The 27,189-nt window shown below is 40.0% G+C and overlaps 3 protein-coding genes across 7 annotated transcripts in view; 2 read left to right on the forward strand and 1 right to left on the reverse strand.

Annotated features, from left to right (window-relative positions):
* Positions 1-13,189, forward strand: part of NAA25 (N-alpha-acetyltransferase 25, NatB auxiliary subunit) — a 53,577-nt gene extending 40,388 nt beyond the window's left edge. Inside the window, exons 19-24 of the mRNA XM_084868147.1 lie at positions 614-737; positions 2,332-2,397; positions 3,755-3,852; positions 4,872-4,982; positions 7,560-7,706; positions 10,299-13,189. Of these exons, the coding sequence (XP_084724273.1) occupies positions 614-737; positions 2,332-2,397; positions 3,755-3,852; positions 4,872-4,982; positions 7,560-7,706; positions 10,299-10,421 (669 nt within the window). The 3' untranslated portion in view covers positions 10,422-13,189. The remainder of the gene's footprint in view (positions 1-613; positions 738-2,331; positions 2,398-3,754; positions 3,853-4,871; positions 4,983-7,559; positions 7,707-10,298) is intronic.
* Positions 13,190-16,716: 3,527 nt separating this feature from the next.
* On the reverse strand, positions 16,717-24,253 carry ERP29 (endoplasmic reticulum protein 29). The gene is made up of 3 exons (XM_084868221.1): positions 24,006-24,253; positions 18,535-18,673; positions 16,717-17,495 (listed from the first exon to the last, which is right to left on the reverse strand). The coding sequence occupies exons 1-3, from the start codon at positions 24,147-24,149 to the stop codon at positions 16,993-16,995; spliced, it is 786 nt and encodes a 261-aa protein (XP_084724347.1). The 5' UTR covers positions 24,150-24,253; the 3' UTR covers positions 16,717-16,992.
* TMEM116 (transmembrane protein 116) overlaps positions 23,748-27,189 on the forward strand; it is a 131,453-nt gene continuing 128,011 nt past the window's right edge. The window contains exon 1 of one of the 5 annotated variants that reach the window (XM_084868197.1): positions 23,748-23,888. In XM_084868197.1, coding sequence (XP_084724323.1) covers positions 23,849-23,888 — 40 coding nt within the window. In that variant the 5' untranslated portion in view covers positions 23,748-23,848. Of the gene's footprint in view, positions 23,889-24,336; positions 24,629-27,189 lie in introns of those variants that run through there. The other 4 variants (XM_084868199.1, XM_084868196.1, XM_084868193.1 and 1 more) reach the window with 4 other exon arrangements.

The following is a 27,189-nucleotide window of genomic DNA, read 5'->3' on the forward strand; positions in this document are numbered from 1 at the left end:
CGTCCTCTGCTGGCCTGGTCACCCCTAAATGTCCTCTCTTGCCAGCCTAGTAGCCCCCAATTGCCTTCCCCTGCAAGCCTGGTCGCGCCTTACTGTCCTCCCCTGCAGGCCTAGTCACCCCCAACTACTATCCCCTAACAGCCCGATTGCCCCTAACTGCTCTCCCTGCCAGCGTGGTCACCCCTAACTGCCCTCCCCTGCTGGCATTTTGTGGTGGCCATCTTTGATCGCATGGGGGTGGCCATCTTGTACGTTGGAGTGATGGTCAATTTGCATATTACATCTTTATTATATAGGATTGTTATAATTGTTCTATTTTATTTTAGTTATTAATCTGTCTGATTTATAATTAAACTTGATCAGAGATATGTATGTGTAGGAAAGAAATAGTATATACAAGGTTTGAGAGTATCCACAGTTTCAGCCATCCACTGGGGTCTTGGAATGTATCCCCTGTGGATAAAGAGGGTGGAGGGGCTACTCTAGTTTGCTGATCAACGGTATGTAAATTAATCACTAAGATATTTATCCATTAGTTACAGACATTTGTTTTCTTATTTTGTATGAAATTACATGAACTTAAAGAACATCACTTTATTCCTTTCTTTTTCAGTATCCTTTCCTTGGTCCTGTGCCTACCAGAATGGGTGGATTCCTTAATTCTGGCTGTTCTCAGTGCCAGACCAGTTCTTTTTATCTTGTTTGTGATATTTATGAGCTGGATACCAATGGTTTAGGTAAGTTATGTTTGCTTGAGTCTATTTAGTGGGTCTTTGTCATTGCAACATTGCACTTAGTAAATGCAACACATAATATCTATAACTCACTATTTAAAACTTTAAAGGAGATGGAAGCTGGAAGCTGTTCTGGAAATGTCTGGCTTACAGGGAAGTACATTAAAAGGTTACAAAGTAATGTTTTAGAAGTTTAAGTCCTTTCATATTTGAAATCTTATTAGGTTCAAAAGAATAAATAAATAAATAAAAATAAATTCTTAATTTGTTACACTATTTTTAGATTTCAGATTGAATTTATTTAAAAACAAAGCCCTTAGCTCTGGCTGGTGTAGTTCAGTGGGTTGGGCATCATCCTGTGCACTAGGAGGTTGCCTATTCGATTCCCAGTCAAGGGCTCATCCCGGGTGTGGGCTCAATCCCTGGTAGGGGTGTGCAGGAGGCAGCCAATCGATGTTGCATTCTGACATTGGTGTTTCTCTCTTTTTCTCCCTCTTCCTTTTCTCTTTAAAAATCGATAAACTATTATATATTTTTTAAAACACATATATACATATATTTTTTTTTAATTTTTAATTTTTTTAATATATTTTATTGATTTTTTTTTTTTTACAGAGAGGAAGAGAGAGGGATAGAGAGTTAGAAACATGGATGAGAGAGAAACATCGATCAGCTGCCTCTTGCACACCCCCACTGGGGATGTACCCACAACCAAGGTACATGCCCTTGACCAGAATTGAACCTGGGACCTTCAGTCCGCAGGCCGATGCTCTATCCACTGAGCCAAACCGGTTTTGGCAAAATATATTTATTTTTAAATGATTTCAGAGAGGAAAGGAGGGAAGGAGAGAGAGAAAGATATATAAATAAGGAGAGAGAATCATCAATCAGATTGTCTCCTCACATACCCTACACTGGGATCGAGCTTGCAACCTGGGCATGTGCTCTTGACTGGGAATGGAACTGTGATCTCCAGGCACATAGGTTGCTGCTCAACCATGGGCTGGCTTCGCAATAAACTATTCTTTAAAAAGGAAAAATGAAGTTTTTAACTTTGTGGAGAAGAGTTTCTTTCTAAGCTCTAAAACCAGTGAGAATCACAAATATTCTCTAGGCCACATGTGTCAAACACAAGGCCCGCGGGCAAAATCCAGCCCGCCAGGCCTTGCAATGTGGCCCACACCGCGCTGTCATCACTGCACTCCGCTGTCAGTTTATGATATTGTCAGTTTATGACTGTTCAGTAAACCATTCGGCCCGCGATTTAGGCTGGATTTTAGATTTTGGCCCCTTCTCTGATTGAGTTCGACACCCCTACTCTAGGCTGTGGTGGTTTTTCCCCCTTCTGAATCATAAGGTTTGTGCATCCCGTCCTATCATTTAGACTTTTAGAGTATTTGAAACACATAGATTTCTAGTTCTTCTAGACTAGAAATCTTTTCCTTTATCTTTTCTCAATTTTTTTTTCTTTTCCTTTCATCTTTCTCTGTCTGTCTGTCTCTTTAGAGAAAAGAAAATGTCTTTGCCTACGTGTGGCTTGCAGGTATTGAGCTTGCTTAAAAAAAAATGAATGTTTTTCATTGTTTTTCAATTTTAGAGGATACAATAGAGATCCAGGAGCGAGTAGAGAATACTCTTAAGTCTTTACTAGAACAGTTAAAAGGTAAGCATTCTTATTGTTTTGTCCCCTTTTGTATCTGATTGTCTGATAATAGCTCATTATTTTTTAAGTCAAAACTTGCAAGAGGATTTGAAAATAATACATACTTTTGGTATATTTAAGATTTGCTTTTAACTTTAAAATGTTTTATTGCAAAAGCCATAGATTCCTATTATATAAATAGTACACAGCTATGTATGGTCTTTCCCTTTGCCAGCCCCATTCCCTCAGAGTAAGAAATGTTGACGCTTTGGAGTCCAAACTGCCCATACATGTATATATGGAAAGACATAGTAGTAATTGTTTTTAACATGAAAAGGTATAATGTATGCTTTTCTGACTGTAATTTGCTATTATCTTGAATATCTTAGCATTTCAGTTACATGTATACTTCATTCATTTTGAAGACTGGATAATATTCCATGGTTTTTAATCATTGTACCAAATTTGTTTATGCTTTTCTCCATCCAATATATAATAATATACACTTGAGCCAGGACCGGTTTGGCTCAATGGATAGAGCGTCGGCTTGGGGACTGAAGGGTCCCGGGTTCGATTCCGGTCAAGGGCATGTACCTTGGTTGCGGGCATATCCCCAGTAGGGGGTGTGCAAGAGGCAGCTGATCGATGACTCTCTCTCATCGATGTTTCTGGCTCTCTATCTCCCTTCCTCTCTGTACAAAATCAATAAAATATATTTAAAAAAAAAAAAAAAAAAAAAATAATATACACTTGAGTTACTTATAGCAGTATTTTTAACAGCATATATTAACAATGCTGAAATGAAGATCTTGAGACATAAGTGTTTGGGTACTTATTTGAGTATTTTCTTTGATTAAATTCCTAGAAATCGAATTATTTGGTAAAAGGATATACATAAGCATTTTATATCTATAAGGGATTTCTCCTCAGGATTCTAAACCATTTTTAATTTTATTGCCCAAATGAAGAATGAGGATTAAAAGATGAACAAGATTGTAAATCAAATGTGGTATTTGTTTATGAAGGTGCATCTCTACCATGCTCTTAATGGCATGTTTAGGTTCTTCTAAATTATTCACTGGGAATCTTAATTTTATTGTGCTAATGGCCTATTTGTGAAAAGGCTCAGACACTAGAATATATAGTTTATAAAGCCACCTTTTGTATTTTGAAGATAATAGAGCAATAGTCATGTGGCTTTTAAGAGAGCTTAACATAGATATTCTTTGGTATTTGATTTATTGTGTGAGGATGAGAGGCTTTCTTGATTAAGCTTTAATATTTATTTGTTTATTCTTTAGTATGTTGTACATTGTGTTTCTAAGAATAACATTGAAACAGGGCTGAATAAAACCATGAAATATTTTTCTGTTTTTAGATGTCTTCAGCAAATGTAAAGGTGATCTGTTAGAAGTTAAAGATGGCAACTTGAAAACACACCCTACTCTTTTAGAAAATCTAGTCTTCTTTGTTGAGGTATGTTTTGGTTTTTTCCTGAAAAACTAGATTGTTTTCTATTGTCTTAAGGATTAATTTTTCAAAAATGAACACTGAATAGGCAATCTGGACCTGAAATTTAATCCCTCACACCTGCCTTTTGTTAATTGGAAAACAGTGGACTCATCTTTAAAGATTTCTGATCCACTCCAAATCTAGCTGTTTTCTGTTCATTTTCCTTGTTGACTCAGATATTATGTAGTTTAATCCCTCCAGCTTCTTTTATTATTGCTATTCTTTAATTACTGAGATTCTGCGTTATGAAGGATGACCCAGGAGCTGATATATCAAAACTCTCCTTCTTTTAGCAGAGAGAAGGATGTATCACAAACACCGATAACTTAACTTTTCTTTAATTTCTGTGGCATATATTTTTCTTCTCCTACTAGTTTGTAAACTTGCTGAGGGTAGTATTTTCTGTTCTGGTGATTGGCACATTATAAGTGCCTATAATACACTTACTAAATGAATTAATAATTGCATGTATATGAACATATGTTCACTATAGTGAAGAAGACATACAAACATCTAACAAATAGAGGATATATGTGACCAACTAGGCAGATTCTCCATATATATTTAAGTTAAGGTTTGCAGGTAAGGTAGTATCTTACTTGGCTGAAGAGGTGGGTGGGAAGAGATATATATTGTAAAGAACTTTTGGATTCCATGTTTAGGAATTTGGACTTCTCACTTGAGTGAAAAGGATGCTGGTAGATCCGCACTTCTGAGAGGGAAGAGAAAGGAAATAGGATCAAGTGGAGCCTGAAGAAAGGATAAAGATTTAAGGTGTTAAGAGTATTTAAGCCGGAGATGATGAAGGCCTGGATTAATGTGGTTACCATAAAACTTAGAGAGTGGAGAGTTGGCGGAGAAATTGAAGGGACTTACATAGAACAACTGTCAATTTATTTGTTTAATCCATTACATGTAACTGTTCCTGATTGATATCTTGAGTGTAATCATTATTCATGAATTTGTAATTTTTCCTCTTTCAGACTATTTCTATTATTCTGTGGGTGTCCAGTTACTGTGAGAGTGTCCTGCGACCATACAAATTAAATTTACAGAAAAAGAAAAAGAAGAAAAAAGAAACCAGCATCATCATGGTAATAACAGAAAATACAAGTAATAATCTGGCTGCATGCTGCTTTTTGTTTCCTGCATGTTGTGAGACCTTAGGGTCCTATATGCACTTATTTTCTTGCCCCGATTACTAAAAAATGACACACCTACAGGAAAGTTGAAATACTAGTATAATGACACCCAAATAGCCTTACCTAGTCTTTCCACTTTAATAGTTTGCACATTTGTTTTGTTTTCCTCTCTCATCTCCCCCGTCCCTTCATTCACTGTGTCTAAGGTAATTAGCAGTCATGAGTACAAAGTCTGAAAGGATAGATCAGAGTTGCTCTGTTACTCTCTGTGTTAAGGGAGTGCTACCCTCTTAGAACTTGTAAAATGCTTTTTGGTATTTGGATTTTGTAGTTTTTGCTTTTCTAATTCCAAAAATAAAAATAACTTTCCTTATTTTTATGATTATCTCAATAACCTAACGGTGTAAATAAACTGAAGATCATCTATATTCCCAACAAGCAATGACAGCCACTGCAAACAAACCAGAATCATGCTCTATAGGTTTTGCGACTATTTGTTTTTTTTTGTTTTGTTTTTTTAATTTTTTTTTTGCATTTCTAATTATTATTATTTATTTATTTATTTTTTTAAATATATTTTATTGATTTTTTTTTGCCCCCCTCCCTCCCTCCCTCCCACACATCCCCTCCCTCCCCAGAGTTTTGTGTCCATTGGTTGTACTTATATGCATGTATAAAAGACCTTCTGTTGATCTGTTATCTCCCCCAGATCTTGTTTTTTATTTAATGACATTTACTGACATCTCATTTCAGTTAATATATATGTATTTCATTACCTTTAATGGTTATATACTATCCTGTAGTATTAATATACCATCATAACTTATTCCTATTGATAAATATTTGGTTGGTTCTAATTTGCAAATATTCTGAATTATGCTGATATTAAAATATGGACATATACACAAAGATGAATTCATATTTCCTTATAACATCTTATAGGTCTAAGTCACTATGTATGTACATTTTTACATTCCACAATAGTGCTGAGTGTGTCTGTGTCCTTACCCATCTGATCAGCAAACGTTACTTTTTTTTTTCTTTCTGATTCGTATTTAAAAATCTCTATTGATGTTGAACCTTCAAAGAAGATTTCTTTTTTTTTCTTCTATTTTTTTAAAATATATTTTATTGATTTTGTACAGAGAGGAAGGGAGAGAGATAGAGAGTTAGAAACATCGATGAGAGAGAGTCATCGATCAGTTGCCTCTTGCACACCCCCTACTGGGGATATGCCTGCAACCAAGGTACATGCCCTTGACCGGAATCGAACCCGGGTCCCTTCAGTCCCCAAGCCGACGCTCTATCCATTGAGCTAAACCGGTCCCGGCTAAAGAAGATTTCTTGAGTGAAAAGCTGATTTATTACTTGATTGGCTAGTTTTCTTGCATTTATCTGTGTTTTAAATTGTATGATACATTGCTAGGATTTCTTTGCTATATTTTTTGTTCTATCATTGCCCAAGTTTCCTATTGTGATAGTAATATTTTACCTTTTGATATAGTCTGACCTGTTGGACTCTTAATAATATAATAGTGTTATTAATCCTTTATCTTAGATGATTTCTTTTCTTCCAGTTTGTCATTGTTCTTTTTTTATTTAAAAAAAAATTTTTTTTATTCATTTCAGAGAGGAAGGGAGAGGGAGAGAGAGATAGAAACATCAATGATGAGAGAGAATAATTGATCGGCTGCCTTCTGCATGACCCTATTAGGGATTGAGTGCACAACCCAGCCAGGTATGTGCCCTTGACCGGAATTGAATCTGGAACCCTTTAGTCCTCAGGCCAATGCTCTATCAACTGAGCCAAAGCAGGGCAAAATTTTCTTGACTGTAGTCTCCCATCATTTAAAAAAAATATATATTTTATTGATTTTCCACAGAGAGGAAGGGAGAGGGATAGAGAGCTAGAAATGTCGATGAGAGAGAAACATCGACCAGCTGCCTCTTGCACACCCCCCACCGGGGATGTGCCCGCAATCAATGTACATGCCCTTGACCTGCAACCAATGTACATGCCCTTGACCGGAATCGAACCTGGTACCTTTCAGTCCGCAGACGGATGCTCTATCCACTGAGCCAAACCGGTTTTGGCCTCCCATCATTTTTCTATTAGAACTTAGAATATTCTGTTTCTGTTATTAACACTAGAGGAAATTTCAAAGACATAAAGAGAAGAAATGAAGTCTTAGGGTCCTCTCATCTCATTTAATGTTCCAGGAGATTCTCAATTCAAAATTGAGTAATGGCCAAGATACTTTTCTATTAGAATTTCATCTCTAGTTCACCAGGGTGAATTAAAATCTTATTTTTAAAGAATGCTTAAGTCATTATTGCCGAGTTAGTATTATTTGGTGGCAATTAAATATACTATGGTTTTCAAGACTGTGTTAATATCAAAACTATCCATTCCTATTACTGTTAATAGCATTAAGTAATTCTATAGTATGAAATTAGTATAGCTTAAATGATGTAAGCATAGGAAATAAGTTTGATAATCTTTCAACTATTTAAAAATGTTTTTTTCAGCCACCTGTCTTTACCAGTTTTCAAGACTATGTTTCTGGACTTCAGACTTTAATTTCCAATGTTGTGGATCATATTAAAGGGCTTGAAACACATCTAATTGCACTTAAACTTGAAGAACTTATTTTAGAAGATACTTCTCTCTCATTGGTAAGAGAATGTAGGCTATCAGCAATAAGTTATAAAGAAATATTCAAATGTTCTCTGTCATAAGGACATGTTAGTTTTCAATTCATCATTCTCCCCTTACAGGAATTCTGATTAGAAGGTGCCTGCAGTAGTAGTTTGTTGAATCGGTGGGGGTGGGAGTGTGGGTGATGCATGTCCCCTCCTTTATTTCCAACCCCTTTGTCCCCCAGTCCCCAGCCTCCAGTCAGTCCCAGCCCCACTATCCAGAACCATTCCCATCTCTCTCTTCTGTATTTCTATGACACAATTGTATCTGCCTTTAGACTCTAAGACTTCCAGGCACTTGGGAACTCGGTGAAGGCCTAGAAATTGAATCTAAAGAAGCAGGTACTTCCCAGATAGGTTCTGGCCTCCTTCCTTCCACTTGAGAAGAGAGACACTTGCTGTCCTTTTGGTATACTTTTCCATATAAGGAAATACGGTAACTTTTAGTTACAGATTTGGAACTGTTTAATTTTTTACTTTATAGACCAAATCCAAACTCTCTATTTGAAACTCACATCCCCTTTTCCGAATAATATAGAAAAACAAAAACACAAAATTACAGCACCTATTCTTTTTTTTAATATATTTTATTAATTTTTACAGAGAGGAATTGAGAGGGATAGAGAGTTAGAAATGTCGATGAGAGAGATACATTGATCAGCTGCCTCTTGCATACCCCTCACTGGGGATATGCCCACAACCATGGTTACGTGCCCTTGACCGAAATCGAACCCAGGACCTTTGAGTCCGCAGGCCGACGCTCTATCCACTGAGCTAAACTGGCTGGGGCTCAATTTCTTTATAAAATGGAAATCATATTAATACCTATTTTTTAGGATTATAGTGAGGATTAAATAAATCAACAATGGCCTTTTATTACTTACTTTTGTTAAAATTGTTCTCCATTACTGAGTAGCACCAGCCACGAAATATAGGATCCATATAGTGCTGAGTACTTGTCTTTTGAATCAAAAAAAAATTTTTTTTTCAATTCATTTTCCATTAGGTTACTCTCCCCTCCCCCTTCTCCCCCCACCCCCTTTTTTTCTAAACTGGAAACATTCTAGAAGGCCTCAGTCCTGGTCTCCTTTCCTAGGAGTATCCGCTGAAACTGGTTATGTGCCAAGATCGTTTTTTCCCCCCCCTTCTTCTTTCATTTATATTCATAGAGAAAATACACAGTATTATATGTATATTTTAAAAACCAACTGGTTTGTTTTTTTTAAAATATATTTTATTGATTTTTTACAGAGAGGAAGGGAGAGGGATATAGAGAGAGCTAGAAACGTCGATGAGAGAGAAACATCGACCAGCTGCCTCCTGCACACCCCCCACTGGGGATGTGCCCGCAACCAATGTACATATGCCCCTGACCGGAATCAAACCTGGGACCTTTCAGTCTGCAGACGGACGCTCTACCACTGAGCCAAACCGGTTTCGACACCAACTGGTTTTAATATAAACTTATAATGTGCTCTACTATGTTAGGTTTTCAAAATAAATGGTTCACTCTATTTTACTCTGAAGCTGGGCTTTTTTTCATTCAATCTTATATTCATGAGATCTGTTCAGGCTAATCCATATAGGCCAATCTTGTTCTTCTAAACAGCTGTTTAGTATTCAAATATGTATGCACCACAGCCATTGGCTTTTTCAGGTTATTCTATAACTACTTTTACATACAGTACTGAATGAAATGTATTTGTACATGCTTTCTTATGCACATTTCTGTTTCTGATATTAGATCTCAAAGAGCAGTATTGGGTCATAAGATGTGCTTCCCTGGTTTCTTCCAGGCTTTGGAATACTGCCAACTTCATGTAAACCTAACCAGTTCTCAGTCAATCTCCTTTCTGTGTTTGAATACTCCCGTCCCCTTTGTTTTTTATACTCTCTACCACAAATCAAATGAGCAGCAAATATTTAGCCCACACAACTGAGTAGGCTGAGGAAAGCTTTGCTCATTTTTTAATTATTTGGCCCCTAGACTTTTCAATATGGAGAGAGATTTGGTTATAACTAAAAATTATGATACTATTAAATTTGATGCTTATATTATATTATAATATATAAGCATAACTCTCCCTCTCCTTTTCCCTGCCTCTCTTCCTCTCCATCTGTTCCTCTCTCTAACCATGTCCCGGGTTACGATTAAAATAATAATAATAATAAATAAAATTTCTACATTTTTTTCTGATGAAATTAATCAGAAATCTCAATTTTTCCACCTTGTATAGCTCATAAGAAAGTAGTGATTTTGTGTTCAAGTTAGTTACAATTTTCTACTTTTGTTGATGGAAGATTCTCATTAGAAATGTCAGGGTTTTTTTACTTTGTATAATAATGACAAAGGCTACTTGAAATAAAGAATGCCTCAGTGAAAAATCACATGGAAAATATACATCTATAATGAGCTTTTGCCTTTGCATTTTATGAAATTGAAAATGACACTCCATTCTGATGGAGTTTGCGGTCAAAGGTAATGGTAATTTTAATTTATAGCTGAGGAACTGTAAATCTGGGGGAATGCTTTCTGAGCAGGACCACTAATTCTTGTCTCCTTTGCAGGAAGAAAGAAAGTTTTCAAAGACTGTGCAAGGGAAGGTGCAAAGCAGTTATCTGCACTCACTTCTGGAAATTGGGGAGCTGCTGAAAAAAAGACTTGAAACCACAAAGAAACTAAAAATTTAAGGAAGTATGAACCACAGGCACTATTGATGCTCTGGCAGAAAAAGATATCATCTTCCCAGGCAAAAATCTATATGATTGACCATCATTTGAATCCAGAACTTCCTCATAAAATGCATGAAGGACTTTGATTGTGAATTAATTTTTTAGGTATTAAATGTATACAACTGATTAAATTATTGTACATATACCGGAAGCAGGACCCTCATCTGGGTTTGACCACTTTTTATACATGTTCATATGCATTTGACAGCCACAAGAGAACCCCACTTTTCTTCTGTCCTTCTCTCACCAGAAACACCTGGTGGAGGAGGGTCCTATAAAAGCAGTGATAGAAATTAAGCATGAAGTGTCAACGTCAGAGCAGCTGAATGGCACTGCCATTACAGCAGTGGACATTTTGGTTGGGTCTTTGAGCCTGTTTGGAAGCAGAAAGGAGAAGTATTGGGGGACCATAAGTAGGAGCAGGCCCTTTTTCCACATTAGCATTTTGTTTTTGAGGCTCCCTCAGCTGCTTGGCTTCTGCAGAACCCAAGGCAGGTACCCAAAGGGCCTCAGATGAAATTTGGCATAAGCATCTGCCACTGAAGGCCACCACTCAGACAACCACAGGTGCTCATTTTCTGGCTGAATAGTCCTGCTAGTCAAGGCGTCCCCATCCTAGCTCAGGTGAGAGAGCGCAGACAGGCTTCTACAGCTTCTGTTACTGTGCAGCTGTTTGGAGGGGAAAGCAGTGCAGACCACTTCTAAGCCTGCTGAGGACTAGCTTGTCTTTTATCTCTTTGGGAAAGATGGGAATCACTTTTAAAGAAGAGAAGTGTACATAATTTATGCAGGCAAGTGTAATACCAATGTCATTGGTTTTGTGAGATATATATATATATATATATATGTATATGTATATGCTTTTACATATATATGTATATTTTTAAGCATATATGTGTGTGTGTGTGTGTGTGTGTATACAAACCAAATATATATATATATACACACACACACACATATATATGCTTGAAAATAAAGATATAATACTTTAGTGTGTTTTTTTTAAGTGGGGGGTTTGAGAAGGAAGGACTTAACCTAGGCTTTAAGTTATAGGCTGGCAAAGGAAATGTTCTTCATTGGTTTGGAGGTTCAGTTTACCACAGACTTGAGAATTAATTACACCAGGATGGTGTATGAGTTGTCCACCTGGAGCTCCCAAAGACGACAGCTTCTGAAGTAGATCTGACAGAAAAGATAAACATTGCTCTTGAAAATGTTATACAGTTTATATAATTCCTTTGGTAACTTTTTTGTATTTGAGCCTGTGCTTCTGTTTTTGGTCTTTGTTACCTAAATACTGTTAAAGTTAATAATTTTGTAAGAGCAAAGAAATGAATTTGATGAGGAAATTCAAGCATCTGGTGGAGGATTGGTCTTGAAGACCTTAAATATCCTCACTTCCGTGAAATGTGATACTTTTTTCTTCCAAAAGCAATTGAATGAGGGCTTGGGAAGTCTCTGTATGCTACACAATTGTGTTTTGTCTCCTCATCTTGACTTTCTTAGACTTACAATTTGATAGGGTGATTAATAACTGTTTAAACCCAAAGGAAATTTATAAGAAAATTACTGCATTACTCATTTAAAATAAGACTTGTTGGAAATCTTAATCCATCAAGTAATTTCAAAATACTGTTTTTGATGTCAGTTGGTAACCACAGCTGTCACACCTCATCCTCAAAGGTAGAACTGATCAAGATGAATTGAAAATATTGATTCCAAATGTAATTTAATGACAACATATCATAATTTCATAAAACAACGGCCTTGTTTAGATGGAATTTTGTGTGTGTATAGGGGTGGGGGGTATGTGTGTATGGCATGTGTTTTCAAAATGATGTTTCCTTGAATATCCAAAAATACTGTACATAAAAGTGGAAATGCTCTTTGAAACGTCTTCAACTGACCTTGATCAATCTAGCATGTGTGTGTTCAGTGGGCTGGCCTTGGTCCTCAGGGACAGTGTGACTCCAGTGTCTACCTAACTAGTCTCTTGCTTGGGACCTCTACTAGAAACTCAAACGGTGGCTTTTAGAGGCAATGTTAAGTTGAGGTTATGTTTCCTTTGTTACTTGCTGATTTTCCTACTAAACATAGCATTTCAATTAGAGCCAACCTCTTGTGTTTTGAGAAAATTGTAAAAAGAATGAAATTATGCAGAAATGGCCAATATCTTTTATTAATCTGTTTTTTTGGAAACTGTCATGCACTATAAATTGTGTACAGTTAAATATATATATATATATATATTCTTACATGAGTAAAAAGCAACCTCTCCAGCCATCGTATGTCATTGGTATTTGAAGAGAATTCTTAAATAACCCACTGCTGCTGCTGCTGCTGCTGTTTTTTGGTTTGTATGGATTTTTTGTTTTGTTTTTGTGTGGTAAATTGCTATTTAAAAAAAAAAGGAGAGGAGAGAAACACGACTACTGTTTACAGACTGAAAAATTACTGCTTTTTTATACTACTGAGAATCTTAAGTTAAAACTCTTCAAAGCAAACATTTGGTTTAAATCATTTATCTGATGTGGATTAAAGGTAGATAAGTTTTTAGTGTTCTCCAAACAGTGAAAAATGTACAAATGCCTAGCTGTGTTGCCCATCAATTTTGTATATTTTCATAATTTTAATTGTTCAAATTGCATTATATTTTGCAATCACTATGTTAAATCTGGATTTGTCTTTCATTTTAACTTTTAATATAAAAAAGGGGTTTCAGTGTATCTACGGCCTTCTTATTGAAACTCTTCCTACTTATTTGATGTGATTTATTAAAATGGGAAGTATATTCTTCCTTTTTCAGAATTAAGCATAGGAAAACTACTTTAAACTGGATGGGTTAATTTATATAAACAACTTTAAGTTGGCATTTCTGCCTTGTTCATTTTTGTTCAGATTCCTAGAAGCTACCTTTTATTTTATTTTTTCTACCTTTTAAATGGTATTAATTCACTTCAATTTTGTACTCAGTGTTACGTTCCTCAGCAAAATTGTAATATTTGTGAATTTAAAATTTATTTTGCAAGGCCACTAGTCTTTTTTTTTTTTTTTTTAAGTAGTACCTTGCATGCTAGCATTCAATAATTCAATATATGTATATATTGTGCACTTACTTTACTACATGCCACATTGCATTTTAGGCTCTGCTGATGTAATGGTGGGACCGTATATCCTAGTTAGTGGCTGAGGTGGGTTAAGTAACAAGAAACATTAGCTTATAATTAAGTCATTTAATAAAATGAATCAGGGTACGTGATAAACTGGGTCATGAGAGGATGCTTTGAGTGCCGCCATCTGATTGGAATGAGGAAGAGTCAGCCATGGGAAAAGGAATGCAAATGCAAAGATCCCAAGGCAGCAAACAGCTAAGCATGTTCCAGTGACTGGAAAAAATAAAGGGCTCAAGTAGCGGGAACTGAATGGAAAGAGGTAGGGTTTGAGTAGAGGGTATCAGAGCAATAAGGACTCTGAGGCTGGGGGCAGGAATGCGATTCCAAATTCGGTGGGAAGTTAACGATGTCTGTAGAGAAGTTGACATGACATCCAAGAGGACTTGAATCCACAGGTGAAGACCTAGTTTATTCAGCCGCACTGACAACACAGTGTAAAGGAGATGCTTTTCTTCAAGCCTCCCTTTTGTCTGTCCTGCGATCATTAAGTGCTCCTATTTGAGCCCTGAGAAGTCAGTTTTTGCCTGCTTCCATCCCACTATTTTCCTTTAAGTGAGTGCTTGGATATATTTTAATGCCATTTTTTAACTTTTCCCAAAAGGTGGGCTCAGGGTTTTTTTTTGTTGTTTTTTTTTTTCATGTTGCCGGTTTTTTAGATGCTATTACTGTGTAATGCAGACACGTACCAGTATGTCATACAAGTGGAAGGTAAGCAACTGTGAGCCAAATGCTTATAAAAGTTATTTGTGGGATGCCTAACGTACTTTAGGAGTTTATGCTTCAGAAGCACAGAACTTCTTTGTAACTTCCAGCTTCCACATATCCCAGTTAGAGTGGGTCCCAGGTAAGGTACAATGAGAAAAGTAGTTACTGCATATGAGATTATTATTTAAGACCACCCAGTGAGGTAAGGGTTGAATAAAATTAAAAATCTGAAGCTTGGATGAAATTAGCTAAAATCCAGACACACATCATCTCACATTCTTAGTCTTGATGGCCATGTTCAAATTCCCATTCTGTCTTGGTTCTCTACTGAATAACCAATCTTTCCTGATATGATTCTAATGTCAACATTTGTGGCATCAAATGCCAAAGACTATTTGTAAATTAAAAACATTCTTAGCAATAATTGAGATAACTTGCAAGTTCCCTAGGATGGGATTGTAGTGGGTTCAAGGTTTCATTTGCTTCAGGTAATCTGGAAATTCCCTAAAAGTTATATATACTTGCTTTATTCTGGGAAACCAGTCCATAGCCTTCATTATAGATAAGCAGCATTTGGGCCACATATTATTTAATGAGATGCAAAGAAGTAAAAGGGAGGAATCCTTATTATTCAATTAAATGAATAGGAAGGAAGTGCCAGGGAAGATTGGATTTTATGTGGCATATGCAAATTGTTCAAATTCTAAACTAGAAATAAAACCCATCTTTAGTGAAAAAGATTTGATACAAAGAGCCTCTGATGTATGATAGTCTAGTCCTGTCCAACAATCCATGTATATTATATACTCATGGTATATATTATCCATTAGACCCATCTAATGAAGTACCCTTGGATGTGTTACCACCTTTATTCCTTTCACATTGAGATGAAACCACATTCAGGGATGTTTGAAAAATTTAGTTCTTTCCCAGTCATTTGTCTTCCTTAAGACAGTGAATATTTTGTTCTTTGGAAATGACTGTTTTAGGTAGATTAAAAAAAACAAATTAGAATAAACTGAAGTAAGTTTGCCAGTGAAAAGCATCCAAAAAAAAGAAAAAAAATCTCTCAAGGTTTTCATTTAGAATTTAAGTAAGGAAAATACTGAAATTATTGGGCCAACTATATGCTATATTCTTTTGTCAATGTTGAGAGTATATGCACTGGTTATAGGCAGGCATTTAGGTTGAGCATCTTTTACTTAATGGAGTTGTTAGCCCAAGCTACCACAATTGTTTTTGTTCCATCAACTTAAACACATAGGTTTTCCTGCATTTTTGTTTCCAGTGAGTTTAAATACCAATGTGGCTAAAATGAAGGAACAATCTTATTTGCTGCCTTTGTTCAACTTAATATCTTTTGGTGCAATTTGAGGAGCGGTAGTCTGATAATTTTCAAACAGTAAACATAAAAATGGGGATATTAATGACTTTTACCATTGGATATACTACTCATCCAGAGAACAAATTTCAAAGTTAGTATAATGCTCCTCCCTATGTTAAAATTTTATTTTATTTTATTTGGAAGACTCATAGATTTGTTGTTTCACTTATTTATGCATTCTTTGGTAGTTTCTTGTATGTGCCCTGACCAGGGATCAAACCCACAACCTTGGCATATTGGGATGAGGCTCTAACCAACTGAGTGATCTGGCCAGGGCTCCCTCTGCTTTAAAAAAAAAGTTGGTACTTTGTGAGAGTGAGAAAGTAACTTAGATGGCAAACAACTCCTTTTCCTTTTAAATTCCCACATTGGACTGAATTGTATTACTTATATCTAAAATTGATCTAGAAAAAAACCCTCTATCAGATTATATCAGCAAAACTAAGAATTTCCTACATTTATCTTATGAAGTATGGAAAACAATTACACTGAGGTTTGTTAATGTTGCCATTCAGTTTTAAAGACAAGAAAATGTGGACAATGCAACTTACCACCCAGAACCAGTCCCCTTGAGTCTGAAAATTGGAGGAAAGTAATCAAGGCAGGCTTTGAACTGGGACAAAACAGCTTCTACATTGTTATCAGGATAGTCTGTTACCCTGGTAGAGTAGAATCCATACCAGCCAGGATTAGAAAATAAAGTAGCCCTAACTGGTTTGGCTCAGTGGATAGAGTGTCGGCCTGCAGACTGATGGGGTCCCATGTTTGATTCCGGTCAAGGGCATGTACCTTGGTTGCGGGCACATCCCCCGTAGGGGGTGTTGCAGGAGGCAGCTGATTGATGTTTCCCTCTAATCGATGTTTCTAACTCTATCCCTCGCCCTTCCTCTCTGTTAAAAAAAACACACAATAAAATATATTAAAAAAAATAAAGTCAAAGGAGAAAGCAGGTCATAGTCCAAAGGATAATTTGTGAAAGAAAACTGAATAGTTTAAGGTCCACTCAACCAAAACATGGAAACTTTAATTGGATTAGAGTTACACCTTTCAAGAATGTGGGCAGTACATTCTTTATAGCACCAATTCCTTCTGAGGAAATTCATAAGCCATTTGAGTAAGTGTTTTGCTGTACCTGGACTAGCTATAGAGATGTTCCAAGCATGGTCATATCAGCATCAATGTCTGGGCATCCCAGAAAGGTCTCAGCCAGCAGGAAACTCTTCCCTCCCCACCCACACCAAACTCTGGAAAACCCTAAGGTCCCTTTTTACAGCTCTTCCTTTTCGGCCCCCTTCTTCTGGAAGGCAGTCAAGATGTTTAGGCTCTTCTGGAGCTCTTCCTTCTTCCCGTCGCTCATCTTGTTCTTCTCAATCAGCTTGGTGATCCGGGTCATCTCTGATGTTGGGAAGTCCTCGCCTTGGTCTAAGACCTTCCCCATGATCTTCAGGTACTGCTCAGCCCACTTCTTCTCCGTCTCCTTCACGTTTGCCAGGTTGTCCTGCCCTCGTTTCAAGAGGGCCCGGCGGGCCTCCGCGCCAGAGGCCCTGATGAACTCCCCAGCAAGGGCATCGTATGTAGGCAGGCAACCAGGCATACCTAGGTAGATCCCTTGCCCCTTTAGCCAGCGCTGGATGGCTCCAACCTTAACAGGCCCGCTGTATTGGATTGGGTTCTCAAAGTCCCCATCTCGGAAGAGGTAGAAGATTGGGTAGTTCTCTTTGTCCAACTTGTATTTCTCACTTAGCTCCATATTCAGCTTGTCGCCATAATCTGTGAACAGAAACCAGATGTGAGGAGCAAGACCACGAGGAATGTGGGGCAGAAGGCTGTTATGAGGCCTATCTGAGCTGAGAGGAAGAGGCATGCTGGTTGTGCCTGAATTCCTCCTCGCTACTTCCTAGCCATGTGCCATTAGTCAAGCCACATTTAACTTCTCTGTACTCCATTTTCCTCATCTGAAAAATGGTACTTCTGAGTGTCTGAGATGCCCTCTAGGTGCCAGGTACTGTTCTAAGTGCTGGAGATCTAGTTGTGATTAAGAGTATAAAGCTCTCTGACTTTTCTTCTAAGAGAGAGAAAGAAAGATGATAAACAAATGAACATAAGTGATTAGCGCCACAATGAAAATAAAACGGAGTGTGAGCTTAGCGGGGGCTGAGGCATTCCAGCGGGGAGGAAACGGAGAGGGAAGAACCCACTGCACTTGGGAATAAATAGTTAGGTGGAATGTTCTGGATGAGCCATGTCCTCCCCTACAGCCTGGAGCTTCATTATAACAGGTAGATAATATGTCTTGGTTTTCAAGTGGGATTCAAGAGAAGTTTAAAAATGCAATGTCTATATGTCTTTACAGACTGCAAACTGCTAATTGTTGCCCACTATTATTATTATTATTAAAGCTGTCACTGAGGTTGACAGCTGTCCTTGGTTTAGTGGCAACTCCTGGTTTTGAGCTGCAGCAAGGACAGAAGAATGGACTGTGCTGTCCCGTAGGAGGCACGGTACCCCCTCTGACCACAGTCCCTGAAAGAGCTCCAAGTTCTCATAGTAAACTTAATGTCCGTGAAGGCTGTAGGGTGAGGAATGGTGGATTCCCTTCCCTAAGGCACCCATGAGGCTGAGCGCAGGTTCTGTGGTCACAGAATCTGCTCAAGAGAAGCTTGCCATGGTTTCTTGAGAGGTCATGACCCCATTTTTACTTAGTGTGTGACTCAGACAGAAAGGTGCTGGGCATTCCCTCTAAAAGTAGGGAAATAACTCTTAGCTTCCTCCCCCTCTGCCCTTCCCAGTCACCTGGACTTGTTCATACCTGAAATTCCCACCTCTGCCACCAAGAGATCATCACTGGAGGCTGAGTTTTCCGCCAGACGCTTGAACTCATCCTGCTTCTCACCGTAGGGGTACTGGGTGTCGAACTTCACCAAGACGAACTTGCTTTTGGGAATGACCTGAAGGTGTACAGAATTGAGTGGACAGGGGGTTCCAGGAATTGTCGGGGCTAACTGCCTTTCCCAATGAACTCCTAGTTAAGAAACAGAGTGGAAACCAAGCCCACAAAGGAGACAAGATCTCAGTTACTAATATTCCTTCATTCACCTATTGATTCATTTAACAATTTATATGCTGGGTACTCCATTAGATGCTTATTCACACAAATCAAAGACAAATACAGCCGAAACAGGTTTGGCTCAGTGGATAGAGCATCGGCCTGCGGACTAAAAGGCCCCAGGTTCGATTCTGGTCAAGGGCATGTACCTTGGTTGCAGGCACATCCCCAGTAGGGGGTGTGCAGGAGGCAGCAGATCAATGTTTCTCTCTCATTGATGTTTCTCTCTATCCCTTTCCCTTCCTCTCTGTAAAAAATCAATAGAATATATTAAAAAAAAAAAAAAAAAAGACAAATACAACCCTGTCTAGAATAAGCAAAGCTATAGAGGTACTAGGGCCTTCTCCTCCAGTGGCCCTTTGGTAAGGCCAAGGAGACCCTTAGCACACGGTACATTAGCCCCTGTCATGCCCATCACGGTGGGGGAGGAGGAGGAGGGAGAGAAGAGAGGGACTTTCTCAGGAAACATTGAACCAAAAAATTGATAAAACAAACAAACAAAAAAACAACCCAACTAACCATCTATAAAGGAGTTGGCACCATGGCGGACACTTTGGCTAGGGAGCCCACAGTTAGAACTCTGCTATTTCAGAGCTCAAGAGAATGGCTGAGAGTCCAGGGTCGGGACAATATCCCTTCCCTAGACCACAGTTCCCTATGACTAGATCTCTAGGTACTAAACTGTTAGGGCCAAGATTTTTATTTTAATTGTAAAATTCGCTTCACTGGGATATTGTAAAATTCAGTGGGATTTTTAGTACATTAACATTGTTGTGCAATCCTGCTGACTATGCAAAAATAAAAATTAAAAAAAATTCTCCACAACAATGTGCAATCATCACTAATATCTAGTTCCAGAACATTTTCAACCTGAAACAGAACCACATACCCATTAAGCAGCCATTCCCCAGTCCTCCTTCCCCCCAATCCCTATTATCCACTAATCTACTTTGTCTCTATGGATTTGTTTACTCTGATGGAATTATACAATGTGGCTTCCCTCTTTCACTTAGCATGTTTTCAAAGTTAATCCATGTTGCAGCATGCATTGATATTTCATTTACTTCTGTGGCCAAATAAATATTCCATTGTATAAATAGACCAATTTGCTTAGCCATTCATCAGTTGGTGGACATTTGGGATATTTCAACCTTTTGGCTATTTGTGAATATCTGTTAGGAACATTCATGGAGAAATTTTTGTTTTTATACTTGTCTTCATTTCTTTGGGGTATATACTTAGGAGTGGATCTAAGGGGTCATGTGGTAATTCTACATTTGACGTATGGAGGGATACCAAGGACTTCTTTTGATGGTTTCTTCCAATGCATATATTTGATCTAACAAACCGTCTTTGATCAGTAACACTGCCTTCTCTCTCTCCAACAGAATTTTTTCTAATCAAAGTGATCATTTCCTCAGTGTTTCATCGCAGGCAATCACTGTCCTTAATTAAGTCAAGCTGACATCATTCCAGTTTTTGTTAGTCTTTGTTCCTTATTGTGTGTTGGTGTCTTGTTTAGTTTTAGGTTTTAAAAAATATTTTACACTGCTTAGGGGGACAAAGGGAGAGGGAGAAGCCACCAGAACAGGTCATCTTTAAGTGGCCACTGACCCCCAAAATTCTGAGCTCTGGGGGCCTAAAAGCAAGGAAGACTTAAAATGTAAATCAGATCATATCCCTCTGGCCCAGCTAGCCTTATTTCAATTCAATACACTGAACTCATTCCCACTTAGGGCCTTTTCATTTTCTGTCTCTGGCTGGGTTGCCCTTTCCCTAGTTTTTTCTGTGATTGTCTAACATTCAAAGTTCCGTTCATATATCCCCTCCTAATGGAGGTCCCCCCCTCCACTCATACCACACTCTCTCTCTTACCCTGCTCTACTTTCTTTGCTGTATTTAATCACTCTGAAATCCTTATTTGCTTGTCTGTCTGTCCTCTCCACTAGAATAAGGATCTTGTCTGACCTGTTTTCTGCTGTATCCCTATTGCCCAACAGTACCTGTATATAGCAGATGCTCTGAAAATATTTGCTAAATGAACAAAACTAGGACAGACTTTGGTAGCAGACGCTACATGTTCAGAGGGAAAATGATTTTAAAAGCACAACACATGATCTCTATCTGCAAGGGGCCTACATTTGCATTATGGAATAACAATAATATTAATATTATTAATATGGAATAAATTAACACAGTGCTCTACTGTTTAAAGAGAATTAAGAGGCCTCCATCTTTTACTTTCACCTTCTGTTAGAATGGTTTTGAATGGCAAGCATTTGTACAATACATTTTTTTCTTATTTTTTTGACCCAGTCTGTACCTCTTAATTGCTTTAGGTATCTCTTTTCTTTCTTTTTTTTATTTTATATTTTTATTGATTTTGTATAGAGAGGAAGGGAGAGAGATAGTTAGAAACATAATGAGAGAGAGTCATCAATCAGCTGCCTCTTGCACACCCCCTACTGGGGATATGCCCGCAACCAAGGTACATGCCCTGGACCGGAATCGAACCCGGGACCCTTCAGTCCCCAATCCGACGCTCTATCCATTGAGCCAAACCGGTCTTGGCTCTTTCTTTCTTTCTTTTTTTAAATATATTTTTAAAATTTTAAATATATTTTATTGATTTTTTACAGAGAGGAAGAGAGAGGGATTGAGAGAAACATTGATGAGAGAAACATTGATCAGCTGCCTGCCTCCTGCACACCCCCTACTGGGGATGTGCCTGCAACCAAGGTACATGCCCTTAACTGGAATCGAACTTGGGAACATTCAGTCTACAGGCCTACACTCTATCCACTGAGCCAAACCAGTCAGGGCTCTCTCTCTTTTCTTTATCCTTAAGGAATTGGCTCCACCACAACCTATATTTAGGCAACTTCTTCAATATACAACATTGATATTTCTATTTCTTCCTCTCTGAGATCAATAAAAATATATTTAAAAACAAAGAATTTAAAAAAAAAAGAAGAAAAAGGACAGGGTCTCATCACTAGTGATGGAGAAGGGCAAGAAACAAAGACATTGGAAATCACTTAAAGGCAGAGCATGGGCCAAGGCCCTGGAAGCCCCCCTTTTGTTCAATAATAATGAGAAGAGTGAGATTTAGAAAGGGACCAGATAAAACATTTATTCATTCAACATATTATTACTGAATATCTTCTATGTGACATGTAACCTGCTAGGTTGTGCAGATGATAAATGAACCAATAGGCAAGGTAGTTCTTCCCAAGCATACAATATTCTAAGTGTGGAAAATGATAAAATAGACAAGAAAAAAAAAATCGGCAATGAGTGAGCTCTACACATTAATCAAACGGGGTGATATGACTGGCATTTTAGGCTAGGGGGTGGGGAAATCAAGGAAGGACTTTAAGAACTTAATATTTGCCCTAGCCAGTTTAGCTCAGTAAATAGAGTCGGCTTGAGGACTGAAGGATCCCCGGTTCAATTCCGGCCAAAGGCGCAGGCCTGGGTTGGGGGCTCGATCCCCAGGTGGGGGTGTGCAAGAGGCAACTGATCAATGATTCTCGCACATCTTTGACGTTTCTGTCTTTCTCCTCCCTTCCTCTCTGAAATCAACAAAAAAATAAAGAAGATAATATTTAACTTAAGTGTGAATAGAAGAAACCACTCTTCAAAGAATGTTCTAGTCACAAGTGCAAAGGCCCTAATGCAGTAACGAGCTAGGAATGTTGAAACAGCAAAAAATGTGTGGCTGGAGCAGAGGGGACAAAAAGAATGGTAGGAGATTAAAGGCGAGAGAAGCAGCGTGGACTGAGAGGAGGCTCCTGTAATGATTGCATTGACCAGGGTGGTAGCAGTAAAGATGGTGAGGCAAAGTGATTAGGAAATAGTTTCCTTTACAGCGCAAAGCCTCCCTCTAAGTCACACTTGGTCTGTGATGTTATCCCAGTCCCATGTTTGGCGGTAGAGGTGTCACTTTGCCAATAAAGGTCCCAAAAGCATAGGGTGTGTGGGCTGACAACCAGCTAGCCATACCTACACTTTTAAATTCTTGAAACTTTGCCTTGAATAGATCACACGTGCCAAACCCACAAGAACCCATCCCTTTTTTTAAAAAAAAATATATTTTATTTACTTTTTACAGAGAGGAAGGGAGAGAGATAGTTAGAAACATCGATGAGAGAGAAACATCGATCAACTGCCTTCTGCACACCACCCCTTGGGGATGTGCCCGCAATCAAGGCACATGCCTTTGACCAGAATCGAACCTGGGACCCTTCAGTCCGCAGGCTGACGCTCTATCCTCTGAGCCACACCGGTTTCGGCAAGAAACCCTTTTGAAAATAGGAAGGGTTCAGGCACTTGAGATGGATTTAGAACTCCACTTGTAGGTTTCACTTCCCCAGCAATGGGTACAAATTAAGAAAATAAAATGACGGACTCTCTCTCAAACCCTTAGTTTGCCCATCTTGTAAACAAATTAGAAGGCTGCCAGTGGGTGAAGACAGGTGAAAGAGGAGAGGGGATTGAGACTGCATTCTGCCTTCAATATTTCCAACGGCCATTTATCCAGGCCAGGACCCCAAATTCTGTAAACTTGGGTGCGGGGGGTGGGGCAAGGGGGGGGTGGGATAGTGGCAATCCTTCTATGTCTTGACCCTTGTCCTCAGGCCCAATATTTCCTGTAGGGTAGTAGAACCGAAGCTCATTCTTAATGCTTGCACTTTTCAAGGAGACGCAGGCTATCTGGACATTATTTGCATCCTGCAAAGCTGGCTGCAATCCACGCCAAGGGGAGAGGGGCGCAGAAATGCAAGCTCACAAGACTGGTTTCTACCTCGCCGCCCAACCACAGCCGGTGCGGTGGCGCCCGCCTGGCACCGCCCTCCGGGTCTCCCACTTGGGACTCCAGGATTGGATCTCGCCTGACACCGCCCCCTCCCCATGGGCGAAGGGAAGCTGCATCTTTCACAAAAGAAGAAGCAAATGAACATTCTGCAAAGGCGAGGGTGCGCAGGGGCCCTGGGGCTTGTAGACCCCCACCCCCATGGTCATGCTATGGCGTCGGCCCAGAGTCCACCAGCCCGGTACGATGGTGGGGAGCCCCGAGGACGTAGTCACAGACCACCTCGAGCCAGCCCTCTGTCCCTGGCGTCACCCACGGTGCGCGCTCCCCTGGGCGCGATGTCCCCCGCCCCCGTTACCTTGTAGAAAGTGACTGTATCCAGGGGAAGGGCGCCCTTGGTGTGCAGGCCGCTGCTGCCCTGCGGAGCGGAGAGAAGCTGGAGGAACAAGAAAAAGGGAAGCAGTGGGGAGAGGGAAAAGGAGCGGGAGAGAGCGGCAGCCATAGCGCCGGATACTGGCAGTGGGAGCTAGTAAGGCTGTAGCGGAGAAGGCGCAGGGTCGGGAGCACGTGACCAGGAGGCCCCGCCCCCGAGGCTCACGCCCGCCTAGGACGAGAGGGAGGGGCCACGTGAGGGGCGGGGAAATAGATTGGGCTGCTGTGTGTGCGCATGCGCGCGCTCGGCGGGGCTCGCGCCTTCCCAGGATGAGAGGGAGGAGCGACGTGTGGGGGTGGGGCCAGGAAGAGAGGGAGGGAGAGACTGCCGCGCACGCGCACGCGCGCGCACGCGCGGAGGCGCACAACCGGCCACGCCTTTTCCCGTCCTTCTCCGCGTGAGGTGAGGCACGAGGTGCGCGCTTCGGCGTCTTTGCAGCGCTTGGTTCGCTGTCTTTCCTTGTCTCTGAAGATGACGACGCCACAGCCTTATTTCTTCCTCCCCTCCGGTCCGTCAGGCAGGCGGTTGGGATGGACTCCTTACCCTCGGTTAGTCTGTCAAGTCACTCTGACTTGAATTACTGGTCGGCTCTGTATTCCCCTCAGCCAGGCATCCTCGGCCACCTCCCTTGGCCAGGCTGGGCTTGGTCACCTGCCCTTTGCCCAGTCTCACAGTCGAGCCTACTCTGAGGCGCCAGATTTTATTGGAAGCTGAGTACCCCACCCGTCTAGGCCCCCAAAAATTCTACAGCAGGTGTTTGTTCCGGGTACGGTTGGTTTACACCGGATCCCGGGTTTGCCTGTGGGAATGCAGAGATGACTGAGACAGAGCTCTGTGCCCACGGAAGTCAGTGTGCGGGGAGGAGGCCTCGGAATAGTGATAAAACACGGACGATGGCATTGGTAGATAATAAGACTGTAATACAGTCTTGTGGCAATACTTGTGCAGATTCAGTCAGTCCTGTTCTGGGATGTCAGGGAAAGTTATAGACAGGAGATGACTTTTAAGATGGATCTTGAAAGAAAAGGCATTTACAAGGCAAACAGCAAAGGGGAAAAGCCAGATAAGTGTTTAAAGGGCATGTTGTAGAGGGTCATATTAAGTTAAAATATTTGGAGTCAGCTTTTTTTGTTTTTTTTGTTGTGTGTGTGTGTAATACGTATATCCTATATAATAAAAGGCTAATATGCAAATTGTCCCCTAGGGAGTTCTACCAGGAGACTGGGAGTTCAATTGCTTGCTATGATGTGTATTGACCACCAGGGGGCGGTGTGGAATATGGTAGACAACCAGCAGCAGCAGCAGCAGCAGTGGGGCACTGGGAGAGAAGGAAGGAAGAGGGGGGCAGTGGGGAACCTGATTGTCCCTGATTGCTGGCCAGGCCTAGGGACCCTACTCATGCACAAATTTTATGCATCAGGCCTCTATTATTATTTATTGATGTCAGAGAGGAAGGGAGAGCATGTGCGTGAGAGAGATGGAAACATCAATGATGAGAGAGAATCATGGATCAGCTGCCTCCTGCACACCCTACACTGGGGATTGAGCCTGAAACCCAGGCATGTGCCTTTGGTCAGAATTGAACCCAGGACCCTTCAGTCTGTAGGCCAATGCTCTCTATCCACTGAGCCAAACCAGCTAGTGCTCTGTTATTTTTAATATTGTTTTATTCAATAGAGTAATATTTTGAAACTCAGATTTTAACATCCAGGCATCAAGTCATTTCAGCAGAAAATTTTTTTTCTCCTTTTGTCCCACTTTCAATTCATGTATTTTGTCTTACTTTTATAAGCCACACAAACAAATAAACCAGATATTTTGGAATTTCATAAATGTTCATCTGTGAGGTGATGATATTTGAGCTGATACTTGAAGGATAAGGAGCCAGTCATGTGATTATCTAGAGGAAGAGCATTCCAGAGAGGGAACAGCTATTGCAAATAACCTGATTTGGAAAAGTACTTGACATATTAGAGTACACATGGTGGGAAGACATTAAGATGGCCCCTGCCTCTTGATATTCACACTCTTGTAATCCTTTTGAGTGTTAAAAAAAATCTACAATCAATAGAATACAGAAAAGATGATGGAATGTCACACCATTGATTTGGTTCCATGAGATGGTGACTTCCATCTTCCTAGGAGGACATCTTGCACAAGTCCACAGGGCAAGCAAGGAATTGAGTGTAGCATTTGGCCAACAGTTGGTTGGGAACTGAGGCCCTCAGACCAATAACCCTCAAGGAACTGAATTAGGCCAACAACTACATGAACTTGGAAGCAGAGCCTTCCCCATTTGAGTATTCAGATGAGAATCAGTCAACATCTTGATTATTACCTTACTAGAGGCCCAATGCATGAAGTCTGTGAAGAGTAGGCCTTCCTTCCCCCGGCTGCTAGCATTGGCTTCCTTCCTCGCAGCCCCGGCTTTGTCCAGAAGGACATCTGGTCTAATTAGCATATTATACCCACCTCCTACCATGTGAGGAGGCACCCCGAGGGGGGCCGGGACTTGCATCTGACCCACTATCACTGGCTGCTGCATTGTGTCCGCTGAGGTGGGGGACAGGCACTCCTGTGTGTTGTGTTTCCGCTTCGGCTCACCTCCAGCCCCAGCTTCTCCCTGTGTTGTGTCTCCATTCTGCACCGCCTGAGCCCCAGCCTCCCCGCTGGGGGTGGCACGCAGTCCCCTCCCACCCATTTGCATGCCGAGCTCCTCCTGTGTGGTCATGATGCAGCCTCCTTCTGTGTGTGTGTGTGTGTGTGTGTGTGTGTGTGTGTGTATATATATATATGAAAGATACTGAAGCAGAGGACCCAATTAAGCTAACCCGGGACACCTGACCCATAGTATATGTGAGGTTGTGTTTTAAGCCTCTAAATTTGTTATGCAGCAGTAGGTAAGTGACACACACAACTTCATAAATATGCCTACTATTATATTTTCTTTCAAGTCATTGATGCGAGTGTTTTACAGAGCAGGGTCAAGTCAGAATGCTGGTTCACTCCACTAGAAGGTATTCCTAAGTTGATACTCATCAATAAATTAGCATTCTCTTAGGTTTAAGAAATGCCCTTAATTGTGCTTCTACTTGGTCTATATTTATTT

The sequence above is a fragment of the Pipistrellus hanaki genome (genome assembly GCF_964339955.1).
Source record: "Pipistrellus hanaki genome assembly, chromosome: 19".
In the NCBI taxonomy this organism is placed as follows: domain Eukaryota; kingdom Metazoa; phylum Chordata; class Mammalia; order Chiroptera; family Vespertilionidae; genus Pipistrellus; species Pipistrellus hanaki.